Below are 23,300 nucleotides of genomic sequence, written 5' to 3'. Positions count from 1 at the left end.
TTTTTTTTTTTGCCAGAGTCAATTCCTCTGAGATAACTTCATTCTTTCTGTCACATGCTGCTCACTTCCTCATCCGTGCCTGGGGTTCACCTTCACTGAGTTGCTCTGGCTCCATCTACAAAGGCTCTCATAAGGCAGTAACATCAACTGTCCCCTAGTAGCTGTTTCTTTGGTGACTTCACTATGGTCTATTTGAATTTCATATCCGGCATTCTCACTTTTCATTTCTTTTTTCTTGCCCATTTTCCTCTTTTTATAATGTTTTGTAAAATGTTATGTGGGTTTATCATTGGGAGACAAGTAGATAATACAGCTGTGCACATGGCTGTCTGAACTTGAACTGAATAATAGAGATGCATTGACTGGCCATCTGCCATCTTTAAAAAAAGTGACATGATTGATCACTGATTATCGTGACATCTGCTCTTCTGCTGTTTATGTGGTGATTTGTGGACTGCTACCTCTGGTAGCAGTGAAGTTTGTGCTTTATGTAGTTACTTAGTTATTGTATTTTGGTAACTAAAATTTGAACTATATTTTGGAGGGACTTGTGTTATTTAACTAAGCCATGGTAACTGGGATTCATGCATATCAGAACCGTGCAAAATGAAGACTGCTATAGTTTACTTCAAATTGCTTATTCTAGGTATCTTTCATTTCCTTTCTTAATGTTCTCATTCCTACTCAACATTATTGTACAAGGATTTGGGTAGATGCTTCTATGGAAATCATTGTTAGGAAACTCAAAGAAAAAATTCCTTCATCACAATAGCCTTGAAATTCTTAAGTTCAGACTTGAGGCCTAGCTGACTAGTGAAAGTAATTAGGCCTTTAAAGTATACATTTTAAAAAGTAATGCAGGCTGGAGACGTGGTTGAAGTGGTAAAGTATGTGCCTGCCAGGCCCTGAGTTCAAATCCCAGTACCACCAAAAAAAAAAAAAAGTAACTGAGAATTTCTTCATTGAGTAGAAAAGATCTTTCCAAAGAAGTAAGGACATACACTCAGTTGCACTGGAAATTTTTGTCCAAGAGGCAGAATATCATTCCACTAAATATTAAAAAAAATCATTCAGTGACCTAAGTTGAAGGCCCCTAGCAATAGGATTTTGTTACTACATTTAATGGGAATTCTATTTGATAATTTTGAACTCTCAATGCTTTCCCTTGGTCCTGTCCACATAATAACCACATTCTGTTATTATATCATGTAGTTATGCACAGTTACTGTAGGAAGAACTGAACCAAACTAAAGCTCAGCACTTTCCTCTTTTATAGAAATGTAGTTGCTACTTCTTGACCTTTTCCAAATTCAGACATCCTGACTCCTGCATATAGTTTGAAATTCTGAAATCTTCTACAAAACCAGGGTGATTTGGAATGAGGAAAAATCATTGGTTGCACATCCTCTTTGTTTATATTCAAATTCCTGCCACCCAAAGCCTGGCTTCTTTTGTTTGTAGGTCCTATGGACAGGGGATGCAAGGTTTAGTTAGTATTCATTTTGACAAAATGGTTTCATCAGAGAAGTAGATAGTGTATGGACTTTATTATAAATTTATTTTCCTTGCCTTCTGATAAGTAAAAAGTTTATAACTGGCAATTCATTTTTCTCTAGCAGTTCATTTTCACAAAGCCTTCATATGTGTGTTTTCAATGAATGTATTAAATATTTTAAAAATGTAATTTAAATAACTTTTAAAAATTGGAATTATAATTTTATTTTAAAAGTTATGAGATGTATTGTACTTCATCCACATTGAAAATGATACTGGTTTACAGCTCAACAGGTACCAAAATGATTCTAAATTACTTTCCTTGAGTCATCAGAAAACAGTACTATAATAATTTAATCAACTCCTTGTCTCACTTTGTGATTTATCCTTAATCTGATATGCATTTTATCTCACTGGTAAGCCTTTCTGTGTCTGCTTACTCACTGATCACTGGGCCAAGGACTGTCTTAAGTTTCATGTCCCTGAGCAAGTGTCGAATAATTAGATTTGGAGATTTTACTAGGAAGACTTCAGTCTATGTGGGCCTATATGGGTATGTGAAATCTAATCTTTATAGAGTATCATAAAAATTTAACATGATAGGTTTGATTGACTTAATAATTTTACTAGATTTTTTCAGCCACAGCCTGTATGCTATCCCGTATGTTCTCTGTATCAGTCACAGAGAGAACAGAAAAATCTTGTGTGTTCATAGACAAAATGAAAAAACATCTTGTCCATTCATAATACCAGCACCTTCTTCGAGTGGCTAGAGAGACATGTCTGTGCTTTGTTCCTGTGAGTTGAGTGGGGAGGAGATCTGGGCTAAGACCTCCCTTGACCTACATCCCTGCATCCCTGCCCTCAAATATACACTTACCCCTCGCAGTGTAAAGACCTTGAAACCAGCCTTGTGTTTGCTTTTTTTGTGCACTGTCAGCACTGTGAGTAATGATTGCAGATGGGCTGATGGTGTTCAATCAGTTACTGTTAAAGTAATCTACTTCTTCCTTGATTTGGACTCGTAAAAGGACCTGGTACAGTGTAGATACACAGAAAATATTCGGAAAATAAAGTGAATGAACCAACCTAACACATTTTTCTGAAAAGTAGCCTGCTACATTTATTTATTTTATATTGATTATACTCTGAAATTATATTAAAATTAAGCAGCATATATTTTGAAAGGGATGAGGGAAAATTTTAGAATTCCTAATGTGTTGATAAAAAATGTCATACTGAGTCAGGTGTGGTGGTACACTCCTGTAATCCCTGCACTCGGGAGGCAGAAACAAGAGGATCTTGTGTTCAAGGCCAGCTTGGGCTACATAGTGATGCCCTGCCTCCAAACAAAAGTCATCATGTTTCCTTGATATTTGGTATTCTTATATTGGGCAGCACTAAGGTTTTGTTAAAAATGTAAATACCATTGTTTCTCATATTTTGTGTGTTGATTTTGATGGTTTTAGCTGAGAGGAATTTTTAAAAGCATGCAGACTGTTAAAATTACATAGATTGTCTTGCTAAGCAACCAGAAAATCATACCAAGAAGTTTGATAAAAGCCTGCTGTTAAGAATGCATTAAATTATTTTTATGTTAACGCTAAGTGCTTGGGGAATTACCTGAATTTATTTTCTTTGTCATATTTAATGTTTTGATAAATTTGATAAATAAGGATAAATCCACTTATTAAAGAACTGGAAAAGATCACCGACAAAAGGCCCACAAGATTATTGTATTCTATGGCATCTCAGTATAGCTGAGAAAATTGACATCTGTGCTCACTGTGGGATCTGGTGAAATGTTAGTGACCATTGTGACCAAAGCATACAAGCCAAAAGAAACTCCTTAGAAGGTTCACTAAAGAAAACATAGAAATACTCCTCCCTTGCCTGTGGTTACCTAAGTAGAGCCCACTAATATATTTGCTGCAAATGCTGCATACTTTAGGGAGAAGTTTAAGGTAGCTCTGAATGTAGCTAGTAATTAAACCAATCAAGAGGAACTGAAGCTCCCTCCAGAAGACAGTGTGCTTATTCTCGAAGGGAGGAGGGCATTTTTGCCATTTTATTGGCAAAACATTGACAATAATAGTATTTTGTGGTATTGATTTTGTGGCTATTGTTGGCGTTATTTTTCTCCTACAGTAGCTCTTCTAAGCCTGAAGAATTCGAATTTTAGGTGAGGTTAAACTCATTTTTGTTAAGAATGAGATAAGTCAGCATTTTGCATGAAATTAGACTGCATTCAAAAGTAAACTTTTGTTGTTTGATCTTAGTGGCTGTTTTACGAGTTAAGCCTGGAAGAGTCATTAATGACTATTTGATTGATTGTGAGGTGCATTTGAAGCAGCTTCTATTTTACAACCTTTTGCACAACTTTCAAGCTCTATTAGATAACAATATACATGGGTTTAAAATGGAAAGCATGACATATGTCTAGAAAAGTTTATTTTTCTAGAGGAATTGTTGCTTAGGCTTCTGTCTCCCTTTAACTAGACTGAAGTTGAGGCTATAATCAATCCACAGTATGGGTAGGTAGAGAGTCAAAACAAATCTTCAGGTGCCTGCAGTTTACCTTAAACATAGATTTTTATGGTGGTCATTTAGGGGTTACTTTGTTGATTTTACCATATTTAATCTGCTCATCATTTTAGGAGAAGAAAAGTAGATGCAAAATATAATGTTTGAACTAGTTCCCCTCACCACAGTCACCCATCGATTACTGGCATGGAATATCCAGGTGTAGGTGGATAGTCACACAACAGAATTTCAATTACACTTCTTGTCGCCCTCTGCTTCTCAGTCTGATTAGAGGTGACTTTTAACAACTTCTTGTTGAAAAATTAATTCCAATATTAATCAAAGCAAAAAGGACAATAGATATAAAAGAAAATATTTTTAGGCCTATTCATTACACCATTCTTTCAGGGAACATACCAGGTGCTTGACAATAAACCTAGCATCACAGTCACATGTCTAATGGATCTTGTTGACTCTGGTTTATTTCTTTTTAAATATTTTAAGCATTTTTCTTCACTAGAATTTCACCAGGTTATTATTTATTCAGTGATTATTCTATCTTAATTTTTTTTAAATCCAGATTTCCAGATGCTTTATTATTTTATTTTATTTTTTTGGTGGTGGCAGTGGGGTTTGAACTCAGGGTTTCACCCTTGCTAGGCAGGCACTGTACCACTTGAGTCACCCTGCCATCTCTTTTTTGTGTTGGGTATTTTCGAGATAGAGTCTCATAGACTCTTTGCCCAGGCTGGCTTCCAATCGCAATCCTCCTGTCTCTGCCTCCAGACTAGCTAGGATTATGTTTTGTTAATTTTGTATAAGGTAGAACTTTGTTCTCTTTTTCTTAGTATTGCTAATTAACCAGTTGTTTCCCGTCAGTATTATCTGTATCAGTTTTCTGTTGTTGATCTGGGGTTTTGTTCCTCAGGACATTGACAACGTCAAAGTGCGTTTTGATTGACCATGACTGGCATCTGTAGGGCCCAGGGATTCTGCTCAATATTCTATAATGCACAGCAACCCCCACAGAAAAGCTTATCTAGTCCAAAAGTTTAATAATGCCTCAGCTAAGGAAGGCTGAGGTAAACAGCTTCATTCTTTAAAGCTCAGCATCCACATTTATAATGCCATGTCCTTCCTGTCCACTGGCATATGAAAAAGATGTGGGGTGACCTGATGATGTGAAGGAGTTATTCCCCAGAGACTATTCAATTACAGTGAAATTACAGTGAGTTGTCAGTTTGTTTCTGCACCTTATATGTTTCAGAAATAGCTTCCCTTGTGATTGAGTTTATATAACTCTTTCTTTTTCTTTTAAGCACTTAAATATAAATCCAACCGTACAAATAAGAAGATCATTTTTTTACTCATTGCTGGACTATTTCTCACCACAGTTGTTATTGTTGGAGCCATTGTTTTCATCCCAGGTAAGCTGCACAGGTAGTATAAGGGATGCAGGGCTAATGTTAAGAGGGCCTTCCAAGGAGGACTGTATTCATTTCCTAGAGCTATTATAGGAAATGGGATATAAGTTATAGAAAATGGGGTAGTTTCAAATAACAGAAATTCTGACACTGCTCTGCAGGCATCAGTCTGAAATCGGGGTGTCATTAGGGCCGCACTCCCTCTGGAGATGCTAGGGGAGAATCCATCCCATACCCCTTCTTGCACCTGGTATTTGTAGGCAATCCTTGGCATTCTGTAGGCATGGAAGCATGGCTCCAGTCTCTGCCTCTGTGGTCGCACTACCTCCTTGTCCTCTCCACTGTCATTGTGTGTCTGTGTCAAATCTTTCTGTGCCTTTCCCTCACAAAACTCTTGTCATTGGAATCAGGGCTTACCCGCTTAATTCAGGATATGTTCCTCCTTCAAGATCCTTAACTTAATCATATTTTTGTCACATACGGTAACTTACTTTTTGCCATACAAGGTAATATTTGTAGGTTCTAGGGAATTAGAGAAGGTAATATCCTTAGGACCACCATTCAACCCACCATGGAGGCAAACTCCACTGGAAGAGGAAATGAACATGAGAACCATGTCTGCCTGAAGTGGCAGTTACATCTGGGGGATGGAAGTGTGAGTGGGAGATAAGGACAGGGAGCACATGGACTGAAAAGCAAAAAGACAGGCTAGGACTTAGGGTGGTAGACTAGAACACCACTGAGGTTCCCTAAGGAGATTGCAGTGTAGATGAGATGTTTAGAAACATAGATTTGGTGGCTCTGGTTGCATCTGGAGTTGGTAAGGGTCTAGAGACAAAATGAAATCAGAAGACAGCGTGAAAGAGCAATGATTTGACTTTAACATAGACTGAATAGAGCAAAGGAAGGGAATGGTAAGAGATGACTAAAGCTTCTCATGGAAAGGTAGGAAGAAGATAGAGGTCAAGGATTCAACATACTGAGATGTAAATTCCTTAGTTTGGTCTTAAATCATCAAAAAGTGGTCACTCATTTTGCCTAAATTTGGGAGGGGGGAATACTTTTAAACCTTTCATATCTTAGAAGTACAATATTGGGAATAACATATTTAATAAATTAAAGTAGTTTCACTTCACACAGAATAAAAATATTTTTTAAGTATTTTTGCTTATTAACAGGAGAATATTCAATAGAGAATGCTGCTGGACTTGGTCTCATTGTAATTTCTACAGGAATATTGATATTACTTCAGTACAATGTGTTTATGACAGGTGCGTGTTTGTTCTTACAGCATGATTTTGCCTATCTTTAATTTATAAAACAGCTCTTTGAGTAAAAATATTTTTGTGTGGCTTTTTAACAGCTCAGTGAAAGTTGGTTTAAAAGATTGTCCATTATATTCTCAGTGACATTTCTCTGTACAGATTGATTTTAAGGCTATGTTAGATCTTCAAGACAGTTAATTACTTTGTGAAAAAATAATTTTTCTGTGTATTTGATGCCAGTTAGCATAATGTTAAAGTAATATAACTTTTAATGATTGTCGACATACTCTGATTTCATTTTTGTAGTTACAAGTAGATGTTAAAAGTACTCTATTGGGGGTAAATTTGATCAAAGCACATATGCATGGAAATATCAGTGAAACTCCTTTGTACAGTTAATATGTGCTAATTTTTAAAAAGTACTCTTTTTCTTCTTTTGCTAATCCTCTGAAAAAGACTAGTTTTACATGATGGAGTTATAAATAAAAAATGTGGAAACCTACACTTTTTTTTAGTTATTTGTGAACCTTGACACTATTTTAAAAGATAATATGGATATCCTGTGATCAGTATTGTTTTTTTCTGCATCTAAGAGTAAATCACTAGCATATTTTTGTTATTATTAAAAAGTCACATTTAACATTCAGTTTTAGAGCCTCTCTCTGGATTGCTGTATACATTGAAAAGGGACCCATTCATGATAAAATGATAGATCTTCCATATGCACGAGACAGAAGTCTTGATGTTTACAATGACATTTGCGTAACAGTTCTCTCCATCAGACCAATTTTGTGTTCATGTGTAGAAGCCATGCATAATAACACACAAAGTATGAAGTAAAATGCACAAATATGTTCAAAGCAGCATTGTTCTAAGATTTGGGGTAAAAATTGCCTGTCCCACTCAGATGACTGTGACAATAAAAGGCTGCTAAATGTGTGAATCTGGAGATGATACTTAAATGGAAGGGCTAGATCACTGGAAAAGCTTCTGCCATCTGACAAGGAATTGTCTTGAGTTCACCAAATGCAATGAGAAGTGATTGCTTCGTCAGTATTCTCAACATGCCTCTCTTGTGTCCTTTTCCTTCTCCCAGCTTTTGGGATGAGCTCCTTCACCATTGCCATATTGATCACTCAGGTGCTGGGCTATGTGCTTGCTGTGGTTGGACTGTGTCTCTGTATAATGGGTAAGAGTTACATCCTCTGTAGTCCCAAACCTGTGCTTGGATTTCTCTTGAACAGGACTCTCCTTCCTGCCTCCCTCCCTCCCTCCCTTTTTCTTCTTCTTCTTTTCTTCTTTTTTTTTTAAAGAGAGACTTTTTAAAAGAGCAGTTTTAGGTTCACAGAAAAACTGAGTAGGAGGCACAGCGTTTCCACATACTCCCACCCCTTTCATAGGCCCCACATAGCCACGGCTTCCCTCAGCCTCCCACACTAGACTGAACCAACATGGAGACATTGTCACTTGAAGTTAATAGCTTAGATTACGGTGTGGTACACTGGTTATGACAAATGTATATGGCATACATTTTAGTATCATGCAGAGTAGATTTACTGCCCTAAAAACCCTGTGTTCCACTTGTTCAGCTCTCTCTTTCCAGACCTCTGGTGACACTGACCTATTTACTGTCTCCATAGTTCTACATTTCCCAGAATGTTCTAGCCTTTTCATATGGGCTTCTTTCACTCAGAAATGTAAATCTAAGTTTCCATGTCTTCTCATAGCTTGATTGCATGCTATTTTTAGTGCTGAATAATATTTTACTTTGGGAATATGACATTAATTTGTTTATGCATTTACCTATTAAGGCATCTCCTGGTTGCTTTCAGTTTTTTGTGAACATAGATACAGCCTCTATAAACACCCATGTACATGTTTTTGTGCAAACATGAATTTTCAACTCCATTTGTGTAAATACCAAAGAGTGCCATTGCTGGATTGTATGTTAAGGTACAGTTAGTTTTGTAGTAAACTACCAAACTCCGTTTGACAGTGAATCACTACCACTGTGAATGAGATTTTCTGTTTCTCCACAAACTTTTCAGCAGTTGTTGTTGTGGCCTTTTCTTTTTTAACTCATATCCCTTCTCTCCCTGCCCCCACCCAGTGAAAATAATCCTTTCCTCACTGCTTCAAGAATGTTAACTATATATACCTTGTAGGCTGGTTGTTCTAGCAGCCAAACTATTATTTTAGTATTTGTGGAAGAACTTTAAAATAACCAGGCTCTAACTGGTTGGAGCCTTAGACTTTGCACACTATTTTTCACTAGCCTTCATATGATACGGGTGTGTTGTACAAAGGAGGGTTTATAATGTGGAGTGATTTCACTGAGTTAATAATGAAGATAATTTTTTTTTATTATCTATAAATGTAGATAATTTTTACTAATTGTTCATTACAACAAGAATTGCAGTCCTTAAAATTTGATATTATATGCTTGGGTGTGTAGCTCACTTGCCTAGCATATGAAAGAGACTGGGTTCCATCCGCAATACCACACACACACACACCCACACACACACACAAAGCTTTGATATTACTAGTTATTGTTGATTCCTTTGAAAAATTCAGTTATTTTGTAGGCATTTCTAACATAAAGTTTTATTTGTTTCTACAGCATGTGTACCAGTGCATGGTCCGCTTTTGATTTCAGGTTTGGGTATCATAGCTCTAGCAGAATTACTTGGACTAGTTTATATGAAATTTGTGGGTAAGTCAATCTTATTTTTATATACCAAGAATTTTAAATATAAAACTTAGAAAAGGCTTTTAATTGGGTCTTCCAAAGCCTAGGAAATATACTAATAGCTCTGAAAAATGAGAGCATACAATTGGAGAAAAGATAATTAAAGAGGCCAAAAGGCATATGAATTAATGAAAAGTCTGCATTACTAACTACTTTAAAGAAATTAGAGGTCATGACTGGTAGTTCACATCTGTAACTGGGGAGGCAGAGACTGGGAGGATTGTGGTTCCAGGCCCACCCAGGCAAAAAAGTTGACAAGACCCCCATCTCAACAGATATGCTGAGTGTGGTGATGTGTGCCTGTCACCCAGCTACACAGGAGCTACATAGGAGAATTATAGTTTGAGGCTGACCCGAGGCAAAAGCACAAGACCTTATCCAAAAAACAACTAAAGCGAAAAAGAGAGCTTGGGGCATGGTTCAAATGGTAGAGCACCCACATAGCACGTGTGAGGCCCTAAGTGCAAACCACCAGTACTTCCAAAATGAAAGAAGAAAAGAAATTGACTTAATGTATTGGAATATATAGTTTTTTATACTAAGTAAAGGAAGAGATCGTTAAAGGCTCAATTTTAATTGATAGAAAAGGATTTTTAATTATTTTATTTCTGTGATAGAGCTCTTCTGCAGAGATCTATTTGCTGCTTTCTCTTCTCATTCACCATGTTGCACACTTGGACACGCCTAAGGAAACAGGAATTGAAAATCAGAATCTGTCACTTTTGCTAATTTAAAGAGCAGTGACATCCAATGCTTGTCTTTTAAAACATTTTTAGTTAAAACCAATATAATAATAAATAATTTTGAAATTGAGGATTTTACTACTTTTAAAATCAATTCTTAGTAATGTGGAGTTAACGTCATTGTTCCACACCTGGGTATTTAATCTGCCAATTTTCAAATAACAGATTTCTGTATAAATTCTTACATTAAACATTCATAGAGAGAAATGGATGCTTTTAATAGTGCTTGAAACTAGTGTGTTGCCTTATCTAAGCTAACAATGTTCTTTACAATGTGATTTATAGTAATATTCCTTCAAAAAACTCTTTATTGATGATGTGAAGTCATCTATCAAAATAATGAAAAGTTACAAATTCATGGATTTAAAAAAATCAATGTTTCTGCTCTGCTTTAGGTGAATATTTCTAAAACTTAATACAGAACTTGAATTATTGTGGTCAAGAAATTTTCCATATGATTTGTATAAGACTTTTGAAAAAATTTTACCCTTTCTTCTAAGCTTCAGCTTTCCATGACTGATAATTAACTTTGGTTCTTTTGTTTATTTTTCCCCCTTTTAATTAATGTTATCATATAAACAATTAAAATACTCAACCAAAATCTCCCTATATTTAGTTTATGTATTCAGAAGTCTTGGTTGTTTCTCAGGGAAAGTTCCTAATTTCATGCCACTTAAGTCCTTAAAACAGTTAAGACATCTGAAGCCAAGAGGTGTTCATGTGGCAGCCGTGGTGAGCATCTTGAATGCTGATACATATTCTATTTTTGTTGAGTCTTCCAATCAATGTCTTGAAGGATGACATTGCTGATTTTGTCACTCCCCGTGAATACCTAAGAACAGAATGTGACCTGCAGTATTCACATAACTCTGATGAAGTAGAATTAGATGTCTGACTGATGGTCAGCTCTCCATTCTTAATTTTTCCTCACTATCTGGAATGCCTCCCTTTTATTCCTGTGCCTCCCCATGCCTTCCATATCTGACAAAAAATGATGTTTAGTAGAGCTTCCATAAGGCTGGTGATTCCTGCACAGAGGAGTGGGCATTGTCTTGCTGCTGCCCCCTCAACCTTACTCTCCTACCTTCTCCATCTCTGAGAAGCCTGTGAAACCACTTTAACTGTAAATGTCACTGTTTTAAAATGAAATGAAAGTGAAATCCCTACAAATTATTTTTCTTTATCATGGCTTAATGTCTAAATATCCTATATGTAAGTTAAAAATTTAGTCCAGTTTTATTGACATTTTGAGAATATCCTAAATTAACTTCTCACATCAACTTGTCTGATGCCAGAGTGCAGAGAGATACCTTCTGAAAATTGAAAGGCGAGAAGAGAAAAGGTACAGGAAAATTGCTCTTCCAATAACGTGGTAGACTAGGAAAATTAATGTGTTTGCTTTTATCTTTTGACTGTGTAAATATGAATATATGTAACATTAAGGTTGCAAATTTGAGCATTTGTATCAGGAAGTAACAGTTGTAAATGTTTCCAAAATAATTTCTACTCATTGCAGATGTAGTTTTAGAAATGAATGGTCATGATTTAAATGCAATAAAATCCTCATCTCTCTCTTTAAAGGGAGAGTTTAGGATCTAGCACATCCTGTGGGAATTTTAACTTTTCCATTTTTCATTATTTCCAAGTTTAAATTTGTAGCCTTAATTGTAATTTTAGTAAGATTTGGCTTTCCCTTTCTGTGGCCTTTTTAAAAACTGCATTGAATTTTGTTTTCTTTCTTACTAAAAGTATTTTAAATTTTATCAAGTGAGATCAGGGTCTGTGTGAGCATATAAAAGATTAAAAGGAACTATCTTTCCAAATTAATTGAAGGTTGGGCTCGTTTGTTTAGGATGCTTATCTGTTAGGATGCTTATATCTGTTATTTGTAAGAGTCAATACTTGCTCATTTTTAAAGCCATTACCAGTTAGTTCAGTATAAGGCATAAAATAGTATTTTGATACAAAAACACGTAGTAGCAGTTAGAACCATATTTACCACAACATCTAAAATATTTTAGAATGATACAGAAGCAGAGAGTACATACACACACACACACACACACATTGTGTATATATGTATTCATACATATTTTGTTGTTCGTTGTTGAGGAGAGGTAAGTATGATATCACTAGAGAAAATGTTTCCAAAGAATTGAAAAGCTGGAAATAGGGCTGAGTGCAGTGGCTCACGCCTGTAATCCTAACTGCTTGGAAAGCAGAAATTTGAGGACTGTGGTTCAAGGCCAGTATGAGCAGAAAGTTAGTGAGACCCCATCTCAGCCTATAAGCTTGGCGACTTATAATCCCAGCTGCTTGGGAGGCACAGATAGGAGGAGTGTTGTACTATTGAAAAGATCTGAACTAACTGGTGTGCCTTCAAGTCACTGTTCCTCACATAACTCTTTTCACAATGTGCTTGCTAAGCGTGACATTCCTTGGACCTGAGCGTCGGAACTTAGAAACTCTACATTATTAGGGAAGAAAGGGAGTTACTTCAGTTCTTCATATTAATTATTATAAACACATCTATAAGTTCAGAAACACAATTCTAAAATATTTATCTCTGACCCTTTATATTACCAGGAGAAATTTAGACACCTGGATGGTTTAGATAGTTCTCTTTTCTTTTATTGCACCTAGGTGTGAGGCCTGGTTAGCTGAAGTAGGCTGCTGTACTCACATAACTGTCTCGATGTTCCCTAACAAAGCTCTCACCCTGCTGGTTTATTTGGGAGGCTGCTAAATCTCCTTCATGCACCTCAGCCCATATACCACTTTGAAAAAGGTTGCCTTTATGTTTAGGTACAAGGAATAAAGCACTCCCCTGGTGCCTCCTCAGTGAGGGACATTAATTTAAAGTCAACCATGGCACTCACAGAGGCTGAGATATGAGGGCGGGTACAGAACGGGGCCTCTGTGGAGCAGAACTGGCTTAGCATTGGAAGGACCCAGCACATCAATCCATCAGGACTGAGTCGTCACGTTGCCCTCAGCAACAGGAGTTGGTTGATGCTCTTCTGTTAGCTGTGGTTTCTGAGTTCCTCTGCCTTTGATTCTTTGCCTGTTAGTCAGCTAACTCAGCCTCTGTTAAGTCCCTGTTTTTTGTCCTATTCATACTGATAGCTTTTCTTACCTATATCTCTAAGCTCTGAGCTCCTCCTTGCTTACTTTCTGTTTCTTCTTCACTTTCCCTTCTCATCTCCAGTTTTCTACTCTTTATGTCTCCTCTTCAAATTCCAGTGGAAGTAGAAACTTAGCAGTCAGTCAGATGCCATTTTCCTGTTTGAGAGAGCCTTATTGGGCTCGCCCATACATTGGCTGACCTTGGGTCAGAATCCACTCCACTTGCCCATCAGCTCTAGAAGCTCGATAAGTAGGGCTGGAGGACTGGTAGTAAATGAATCACATGGAACAGGAAAGCTGTCCTGGGGCCTGCTGTAGTCTGCTAATAAACCAAGTCTATTTTTTAAGCCAGATTACAATGGAATTCTGTAAACCTAGCAGATTTTCTTTCTGTTACCAACTTCAGTTTGCATGACTTGAAAATGATTCTGTTTTTCTCCCATCTCTTGTTTAACTGTATTATGTGTTCTGTTGATGCTATTTGCATGTTTGCACTTTAATATTTTTAATAGGATTTCTTGAACTGAAAGAAGTGAGTAGTATAGGAAATTCTGCATGGAAAAAAGAATATTAAACTAGTCATGGTGGCTCATGCCTGTAATCCCAGCTACTAGGGAGATAGAAACAGAAAGGATCAAGGCCAACCTGTCTCTTGCTTAACTGTATTATGTGTTCTGTTGATGCTATTTGCATGTTTGCACTTTAATATTTTTAATAGGATTTCTTGAACTGAAAGAAGTGAGTAGTATAGGAAATTCTGCATGGAAAAAAGAATATTAAACCAGTCATGGTAGCTCATGCCTGTAATCCCAGCTACTAGGGAGATAGAAATAGAAAGGATCAAGGCCAGCCTAAGCAAAAAGTTAATGAAACCCCATGTCAACAAATACGCTTGGCATGGTGGTATGTAACTGTAATCCTAGTTGTGCACAAGGCATAAATAGGAGAATCATGGTCTGAGACTGTCCTGGGCAAAAAGTGAGAGACCCTTATCTGAAAAATTATTAAAGTAAAAAAGGCTGTAGGCACAGCTCAAGTGTTAGAGGGGCAAGGCCCTGAGTTCAAACCCTGATATCCCACACACACAAAAAAAAATAGTAAGAGAACAACATCCTGTACTGAATGATTCAAAGAAAGTTGTTCATGTTTCCTTAACTGTGGGACTCTGATCTGTGCATTATAGCAACTGTAATGCTTCTTCATTTGGTTTTATAAGCCAGGTAGCTCTTTTTCCCTATCCAAGTAGAGTACTTTGTCATTTAGTCTGTGCCTTGTATTTCTTCATCTTCATTAACAAATCCATCCATTCAGGAGCAGTGAAAAGAGAAACTCAACAGCTAAGGAGGAATATGCAGACGAGGGCTCGACTGTGGTAGGAACTAGCTGCTTAGGACAGCTGTTTAAACTCAGAGGGATCTAAATGTTGTTAGCTATCTGGAGCTCTGAAAACTAGAAAGGTGAAAGTAAAGAAAAAGGCTGGGCTACAAGGAACAAGAGCAGCGAGCTGAGGGAGATGAAGAAGAGGGAAGGTTAGTCTTTGCCACTTTCTGTCCACATCTGGCTGAGTGAAATAGGGAGAGATGCAGAGCTCCTGGTGGGCATGACTAATGACCACATTTTTCCACCAAGGAAAGTGTCCCAGTGACTGCTTTGGGAGAGAGATGGCATGTGCAGATGAGAGAAAATGTGTGTTTGTTATCTGACCTAGTCAGCTTATTTGCTTTATTTTCTTCTATCGATGCTTATAGTCAAGAAAATTTTGTACTTTTGAATACAGTATCAAAGCACGAACTCCACTGGAGTCTCTGGCACCCTCTAGTTTAGCCCTGAACATTTTATCTTGAAATTAAATATCACATGTATTTCATTTATTAAATTTATATTATTTTTTATTTATATTAGCTTCCAATCAGAGGACTATACAACCTCCTAGGGTAAGTTAAAGTTTATTAAATGAATTGAGAATGGTTGCTTGATGGATTAGACTGAGGGTTGGTAATTGGAATATTGAACTGTTTTGCTCCTGGCTTAGTGTAACATCAAATTAAGATAATGTTGAAGTCATTTCATGACCTTTGCATGAATGGGCCCAATTGTCTTTTAAAACTTAAGTTTGGTCATTTAGGTATCAATGAAATGGAATAAATGATTCCTTAGGATTGTACTGACTTCTCATACCTGGGCGTGAAAAGTTTATGAGTAGGAGTAATGGTTATTACCTCTTCCATCAGAAGGAGGCCGATGCCATTTTCTTGCCTCACCTGTTGGATTCACTTGATGTGAATACACAGAATGACAGTTTCCAGCTTAATGATGAAGAAAGGAGATTTATATTAAATTGATTTCAATAGAAATTACAGTCTATAAAGTAATTTAAATATTGCTTTATTCAGAACAGAAAAGTCTGTTCTGAATTATGTTTCATCTCCCCACCCCATTTTATAAACATTGTTCTCCCTGAAAATTTTACTTCAGATTTTACTGTATTTTGGATACCTTAATAGCTCTCTGAGGAAATTCTAAGAAAAGGAGCAACTTTAGGAGGAGATAAATGAGAAGGAAAAAATAATTATAAATATAGCTCATCATGGTGACAGGTCCAAGAGCTCTTTTATGGAAATAAGATCTGGAGAGGACTTTATTATATTCAGCTTCCTATAAGTAGATCTTTCTATGGCAAGAAGGTTTTCTTAGGTAATAAACCTCAAAGACCACACCCAAAGGGCAGGTTGGCAGGCTGTGTGTTTCACCTCAGCATTTAGCAGAGGAGGTCAGTGCTATAGCTACATTAGTATAAGCAGCCAGCAGACACCATAGTGCCTCTTAGAGATAACCCAATCGTTGAGTTAGACCGTTAGATCTTAACAGTTTTCTTTCCCTATTACTGAGTTCATTTGCATGACTTGGAGATTATTCTACTTTGCTTCCATCTCTTGTTTTACTGTATTATGTATTGTACTGTTGCTGTTTGCATGTTTGCACTTAATATTTTTGTGAGAAATGAGAAATTTTGTATAGAAAAAGAATATGAAGAGAGTAACACAGTTATTATTAAACTATTAACTATACTTGCAAGCTTTGCTTCAGCCTTTACTACCTTATTTGTTTTTAGACAGTAGGATTTATTACTTACTATATAGTTTAAATGTTAGTATACACAATTTTTAGTATAAAAAGACATGGCATAAATTATGTTTTTACATAAATATATTTTAAATATTTTCCAGAAAGCTGTAGAGGAACCCCTTAATGGTATGTGGTTATAAACTTGTATATTCTTCTTAGTCCATTATCAGATCATAATACAAACTAGCCCTCCAAGAAGTTAGAATACCCATCTATGCCTTGGAAGAATCTAGTTGCCTTTCTCTTCCCTTGACCTCTCTTGTCTTGATAATTCATCAAGAATTAGGAGTATTGCTTTTGTAATATCCTCACCTTTGGGGGAAATGCACTGTTCTGTGTCCTTCAAGTAGATGTTTACCCTACCCAAGTGATATTTCAGCAAGGGGACCATTGCCCCTTTATATTGGCCAAGATGACATATAGCACCCTAAATAGAGAAGAATCTCAGTTCCAATTTCTGATTTGTGAACTTCAGAAAGATACAGGCGATCATCATGGAATGAAACCAGAATTTTTCAGTTTCTATTTAAATCTAGATCTGTATATTGTCAACTAAATCTGTTTCCTTTGTGGATACTGTGGGGTATGATCTATAGAAATGCTTTGTAATAAAACGATAGTCACTGAATGAATTTAGCTATAGAGTTGTGGAATAGTTAGCAGCATATTTGTTTATTTTGAAATGATTTCTAATCATGGAACCTTACTAATTGCCTTCTTGGCTTATTACTAATCCTTAGCATTTAAAGAATCAAAAGGAATGATGAATGATGGTAAGTATAAAATGTACCTATAATTATTGATTGGTTGAACTATAAGCATTGAAAAGAAAGCAAAAAGCTTCGTCTTTTAAATAAAAGGGATACTGTCAAATCATAAAGGTCTACATTTACTGATGTATAAAAGTTAATCTAGCTTGCTAAAAATGGCAAAATTGTGACTACAAAAATTGTAAATATCAAATTGCCACCTTGGGTAAAACATTTTTCAGATTCAGCACCTGTTGATTATAATTTTAAAATGTCTTTTATAAGGCAATTCATAGTTTGGCAATTTGTCATTTTGACAAGTTTCTTTTACCATGAGATTTAATGTCCACTTTTCCAAGCAGGAACTTGGTTCTGCCCTGTAGGGGAGAGGATTAAAGAAAAAGAGAGAGAGATCCATTGAGTCACTCCAGCTTTGACTGCTGTTTTATTTACTTATTTATTTTTTGTACTCTAGACTAATAATTCCTAATTTTTGCTGAATATTTCAGTGACATTTTTTAATTTTTAAGTAAGTCTGAGATACTGAGTGCTAGCACTTACTTCGATTTTACCTTAATATGCTGAGATTCTTCAGTTCCATTAACTTTGTGATTTTTATCTTATTTTCAAGTTTCTTCATACCTTCAGTATTTGCAGTCATTCCTTTTTCATGTAAATGTTTTACTTTATATTTCACTGTTTTAGAGTCTGTGACCTACCTGCTCACCTCTATAACAAAGTAGAACATTATAACGCGATGCTTTGTTCTCCTGAGTGCAATTAGTTTTCACATAAGATTAAAAACACTTGGATCATGTGTTGGTGAACTAAATTTAAAGCAGTGTTTAGGCTGTGTTCAACCAGGAGTCACAGAATGATCCCATGCTTGTAGGCTTGTGTCACAGCCTTTAAATGTGTGTTTTCTTATACAGGCCACTGCCTTCTAAAAAATATTGTACTTAGTAAGAATAAATTTAAAGAAAATTTTAAAACTGGTACCTGCAGTCATGGTGTGTTTGTGTCTGAGGTCTTTTTGTTTTTCAATTTCTTTGTTCTTTTTCCTACTGTGGTGCCATTTTTCTGTAGTTGAGTGAAGAAACTAAACTTTTCTCTATTTTCAAAAGAACACTGTAAGAACTTTGAATGTCTCCTCTTTTGTTATTTTCCCTTAACATGATTTTTTTTTTTAACCACTGTGTCAGGAGGTAAGGTAAAGCAGTTTTGCTTGAATTGTTGTTTGTTCATAGCAGATGAAATCTATGATGATCTTTGAAGTGACCTTAATTTTGCTAATATTTAGCCAATCAAAATCATCTGCTTGGTGTTCATAGCGTATCTGCCTTGTCAATCAGTGAGGTTCCAGGTACCTTTCTAGGGACTTCCTCATTTACCTGTGTCTTATCATAAGTCTGTTTCACTTATATTAAGTGAATGATATAGGTCTAAAATGAGTGTGATAAAAGATTTAATTTTAAGACCAATATCTTTTGCTTTGGAAAATTAACATCTCTTGGCTTTTCCTCCCAGCAAACCAAGATTATCAGACTATTGATTTTTATATTCATTTGATGTTGGCATTTTACTTACCAAAACTGAAAAGGCTAATGATTTGCCTGGTTTCTGCCTTTGATCTTTGCAATGATATTTTGTATATTTTTAAATCTGAAAATATTTTAAATCTGAAATAATTCCAAATTTTAATAATGCATCAACTTCTTAATGTATAAAAATAGACTCAAATAGTGATGATGTATATTTTTCATTTTTCCAGAATAACTGAAGTGAAGTGATGGACTCTGATTTGGAGAGTCATAGATATGAAGGAATACAATTGTGTTTAAGCACCATGGCTTTGATGATTCACTGCTGGGAAGAAGAAAAAAAACAGTAACTGGTTTTCATCTATGAGAGAACACAAGTCATTGACCCATAAATGGTTATTACAATTAACTTTATATTCAAAGCAACTGTAATTTAGTTAATAAAAGAATTATGATCTGTGTTGTGTACCCAATTGCTATCCATTTTTCTTTTGTAATTTTTATTCAATTAGGGGCAAAAGTAGAAGAGGCAACTTCCAAGAATGATGCCTTTCAGATCCTAAGACCTCTTGACTTTAGGTTTAAATTGGTTCTGGGTAAGAATTACTTAGCACTAACCTGGTGATTACTCAGAAATACTTATGAAAACAGTGGCTCCCATCAAGCCTTAGTAAACTCAGGTTCCCAGCAGCTTTGGCAGTTACAGCCACTAGCTGAATAATATGTCTGCCACTTCTGAGTCAGGAAAATAGTGACTTAAGTAGAGACAAGAATTGCTGGAGAACATCTTGTATGCCACCTACATGTGCTGTAGTACTGATGGAGATAGTGGTCTTTGTTCTTGGGGGTTGCCATTCATACATTCCCCCTTGGACATAGTGTTATAGATCCCAGATTTAGGGAACTTTTGTTGATGGATGTGGTTTTCTTTTATTCACACAACCCTTTGAACCCTGTCTTGTCCTCCTGTTACTTGCTTCTGCTATACAAGAAAGATGTGGCACCTTTTCTCCTCTTTGAACATGGTCCAGTGTCATGGTGGCATCAGTGATCATCAGCAGACTTGTTCTCAGAGCACTGTGTTCACACTTTTCAGCAAAAATAGCTATGGTTGTAACATATGTATTCCCTTCCTCTGATTTGAAAGCAAAAATCTACAGTGTTTCTTCACTTCTTTTCTGATTGGAGGCATGAAAAAGCAAGACTGAAATCTGAACTATGCGTCTCCTGCATGGCAACATATTGTGTGTCTCCACCAGGCCCTAGGCAAGCCCCGGAAGGGCAGCTTCACTCTTGTTGTGTCTCTGTTGCATGATGAACATTCATCACCTTCCTCCTGTATCCTGCCTTCTGCTCCCCTTCCCAAGATTGAAAAGTAAAACAAAACCACACATTTCCTGCCCCAGTTAGAAGAAAATCAATGTTCCGACAGTTGTGATTGCCTGAGTACTTTAGATTATTAGCACTCGTTTTTTACCTCGTTTGTGGGTGTGTGTTTGTATGTGCACATGTATAAGGTAGGCACATGCATCTTCTGTATGGACAAAAGTGAGGTACCTACAGGAGAGCAAATGCTAACTTCGTGTTTTTAGTAAATAATTTAAAATCAAAGGTCCTTATTGGGTGGAATTATATTTGATGCAAATATTTGATTATTTCAAACTTTAAAAACTTCTAGATGATTTGCCAAGTCTTTTTGACTGCTCACTAATACCCTCTAAAAATACTAGTGATTCTTCCTGTTTGTGTAAGAAGACATATTTGTAGTTGTAACTACTGACAGTTATTTCTTAGTGTATGAATGTTTCCATGTGCCTCTTGTATGCCAAATTTATTGTCATATTTCATGTTGGGACCAAGTGGTTTGCCCATGACAAACCTTAAACTTATGATCTGCTGAGGCCTCTCAGAAAACTGAACACATTATCAAGACAACTTTTCTTGGAGAAAAATATATATCTTCCCTGACTATGTAGCTCTCAAAAATATTAGTATATGGAGAGGGAGCTGCATTGCTTTATACAAATCTGATGGTTCTTGCTGCTCTTTTTTCTTCTGAAAATATTTACACTTTGCTAACATTGTTTGTCACTATAGAAGTCAGTTTTGATGAGGGAAAAAAGCAGATGGACTTGAAAAGCTCCAAATTCTTGTTCTCTATTAAGAAAGGTATGAAACTGTGTAAAATCAAATTTTTTACGATCTAAAGTTGTACCTTTTAATATGCAGTAAACTCACGTTTATTTGGGGTTCAGTCTTGGGTCTGCCCATCTGTTGTGATCTCTGTGATGCTGTCTGCCTTTCAAGACATTCACTGCCCTAAAAATTGCCACCAGAGGTAGCAGGAGAAATGTCACATGAAATCAACTCTTTCTCTTGCTTGTCAGCTTCTCTGGATAAGGGTCGGTGGCAGCAGGAGTCCTCTTGCCTGGGCATCATTGGGCCAGTTCATTCTCTGTAAATCAGACTTATATGGCTCCTGATTCCTGTCATATCAAATTTGAATTGCTAACAATGTTTTGAGCATCAGATACCTGTTTTGCCCCATAAGATGTGTTTTAGTCCCCAATCCCAATTCCTGTCATCTCCTCCACTCACTTTTATTCATTATACATTCTCCATTTGTACAATAGTACAGTGATAACATTTGTCATTTTCTGCAACAACCTTTCCAGCATTTTTGCTGGAAACCACATTTTTATTCTCCTTCAAAACATTCTGCTCCAGCAGCCCTTCCTCCCCCACTGGCTGTCTTTGGCAGTCTGTCCCTATCTGTCTAGCGGCCTCTTTCATCTCTCACCCTTCCCTGGTACTTCTTTCCTTAGCCCTTTTGGTTTTTTTGTCTTGCTCTTCTCACTGGGTTTTAAATTCCTTCCACAGGAAGCACTTTTCTTTTTTCTCTCTTCCTGCAGTGTTTTGCATACATTAGACACTCAGTACATAACTGAGAGTTGACTGTGTTTAAATTTCTCACTATTCTTAATAGGGTGAGTAGAGAGTTTTCTTTTTTGACAAATTTCACCAGCTCTGAAAACATTAAAAGGTAATTTTTATCTGGGAATTTGAGGTCCATTCTGCTTAAATTTTTGAGAATTATAATAATGGGGCTATCCCATAATAAGGGAATATTGCTTTTTTTTCAGGGCATGGTAATCAATTTAGTAAGTGACCAACCAAATTGTGATTTAAGTTAATAAAGCTCAAAAAGTGATAAGTTTATTCCTCCATCTCATGCATAAGAATTAAACTGTATATCACCTAGATTTCTCTTGTCTTACAATGAGTATTTAAAAATGGCGAACAGTGGTACATATACGGAAATATAACCTTTATTTGCCTGTTGTTGGAAACTGGAGAAATAATTGTCTGGCAACCCTTTTTCCTTTTACTGTATTTTATTTGATTGAGAGTTTATTTAGAAACATGAGTTTTACAAGTGTGTCGTATATTCAGAGTTGCTAACTGCCATCACCCACTGGGGATCCCTTTAAGTCACTTTCTGTGGCTAATTGGAGTAGTCCAATTTAATGCTGAAGAGTTGGGCAGTAATCAGGAAGTTTCCCTGCCTTTAACTTTGACAGTTCTTAATTATGACCATTTAAGACCAGGTTTTCCACAAATCTGGTCTTCTGAAAAAAAAGAAGGAAAAAAGAAAGCATTTGTAATAAGCTTCTCTGAAAGACCACATCAGTGGAATCTTAAAAGTGTTGTTATGATTGGTGAGCCAAGAAAACATGTTTTGTTTTTATTAAACAAAACATTGTTTACAAAAGCCATTGTTGAGAATTCAATCCCACATCATATAAATATCCATTAACCATTCTAAATAATAAAGAGAACTCCAGTGTTGCTATGTTCAAGGTGCTCTCTCGGGGGCCTTTCTGCATAGCAATTAAAGGTGTGCTATTTGTCAGTAGCCATTTCTTTGCAGTGATTTAAAGACCAAAGTTGTTTTACAGCTGTGTTACCGTTAAAGGTTTTTTTATATGTATTAAATCAATTTATCACTGTTTGAAGCTTTGAATATCTGCAATCTTTGCCAAGGTACTTTTTTATTTAAAAAAAAAACATAACTTTGTAAATATTGCCCTGTAATATTATATATACTTAATAAAACACTTTAAGCTATTTTGTTGAACTATTTCTATTGCAACAGCATATGAGAGCACATTTCTGAGATTTATTTTATTAATGTCTTTTTTCAAGTTGTCCATATCCCATGTAACAATGCAAAGGATGACTGAAAATAATAAGTACAAATTCCTTTTTAAAGTATAATGCCCAATACATGAACTTTTAACTAGAACAGAGTTCTAATTAAGAGTTTTCAACAGGCCCACTATGTTTCATAACTACGTTTAATTAATTTTTCCCATGGTGGGATAAGAACATCACATGAGAAACTGGAGAGCTGGGTTCTAGTTCTGGCAGTATTGCTAACTAGCTGAGAACCTGGGCAAGGCACTTAACTGTGCCTCAGTGTCCTTGTCTATAAAATGAGGTAAGCCTCTGCAAAACTGAAATGCCTGGTTCTCCATTTTAATTGGTTGTCTATTT

At 36.2% G+C, this 23,300-nt stretch overlaps 1 protein-coding gene across 7 annotated transcripts in view; it reads left to right on the top strand.

Annotated features, from left to right (window-relative positions):
• Positions 1 to 22,871, top strand: part of Cd47 (CD47 molecule) — a 48,358-nt gene extending 25,487 nt beyond the window's left edge. The window contains exons 4-12 of one of the 7 annotated variants that reach the window (XR_012447931.1): positions 5,337 to 5,444; positions 6,620 to 6,712; positions 7,803 to 7,895; positions 9,330 to 9,422; positions 11,497 to 11,543; positions 15,230 to 15,261; positions 16,555 to 16,579; positions 17,194 to 17,226; positions 18,974 to 22,871. Coding sequence is in view for 4 of the 7 variants with exons in the window: in XM_020170958.2 (XP_020026547.1) it covers positions 5,337 to 5,444; positions 6,620 to 6,712; positions 7,803 to 7,895; positions 9,330 to 9,422; positions 15,230 to 15,261; positions 16,555 to 16,579; positions 17,194 to 17,226; positions 18,974 to 18,978 (482 nt within the window). In the remaining 3 variants the exon portion in view is untranslated. The remainder of the gene's footprint in view (positions 1 to 5,336; positions 5,445 to 6,619; positions 6,713 to 7,802; positions 7,896 to 9,329; positions 9,423 to 11,496; positions 11,544 to 15,229; positions 15,262 to 16,554; positions 16,580 to 17,193; positions 17,227 to 18,973) is intronic. The other 6 variants (XR_012447932.1, XM_020170958.2, XR_002212860.2 and 3 more) reach the window with 6 other exon arrangements.
• The last annotated feature ends 429 nt before the right edge of the window (positions 22,872 to 23,300 follow it).

Source organism: Castor canadensis, chromosome 5, assembly GCF_047511655.1.
Source record: "Castor canadensis chromosome 5, mCasCan1.hap1v2, whole genome shotgun sequence".
NCBI classification, from domain to species: domain Eukaryota; kingdom Metazoa; phylum Chordata; class Mammalia; order Rodentia; family Castoridae; genus Castor; species Castor canadensis.
This window is presented reverse-complemented; position numbering and strand designations above follow the sequence as displayed.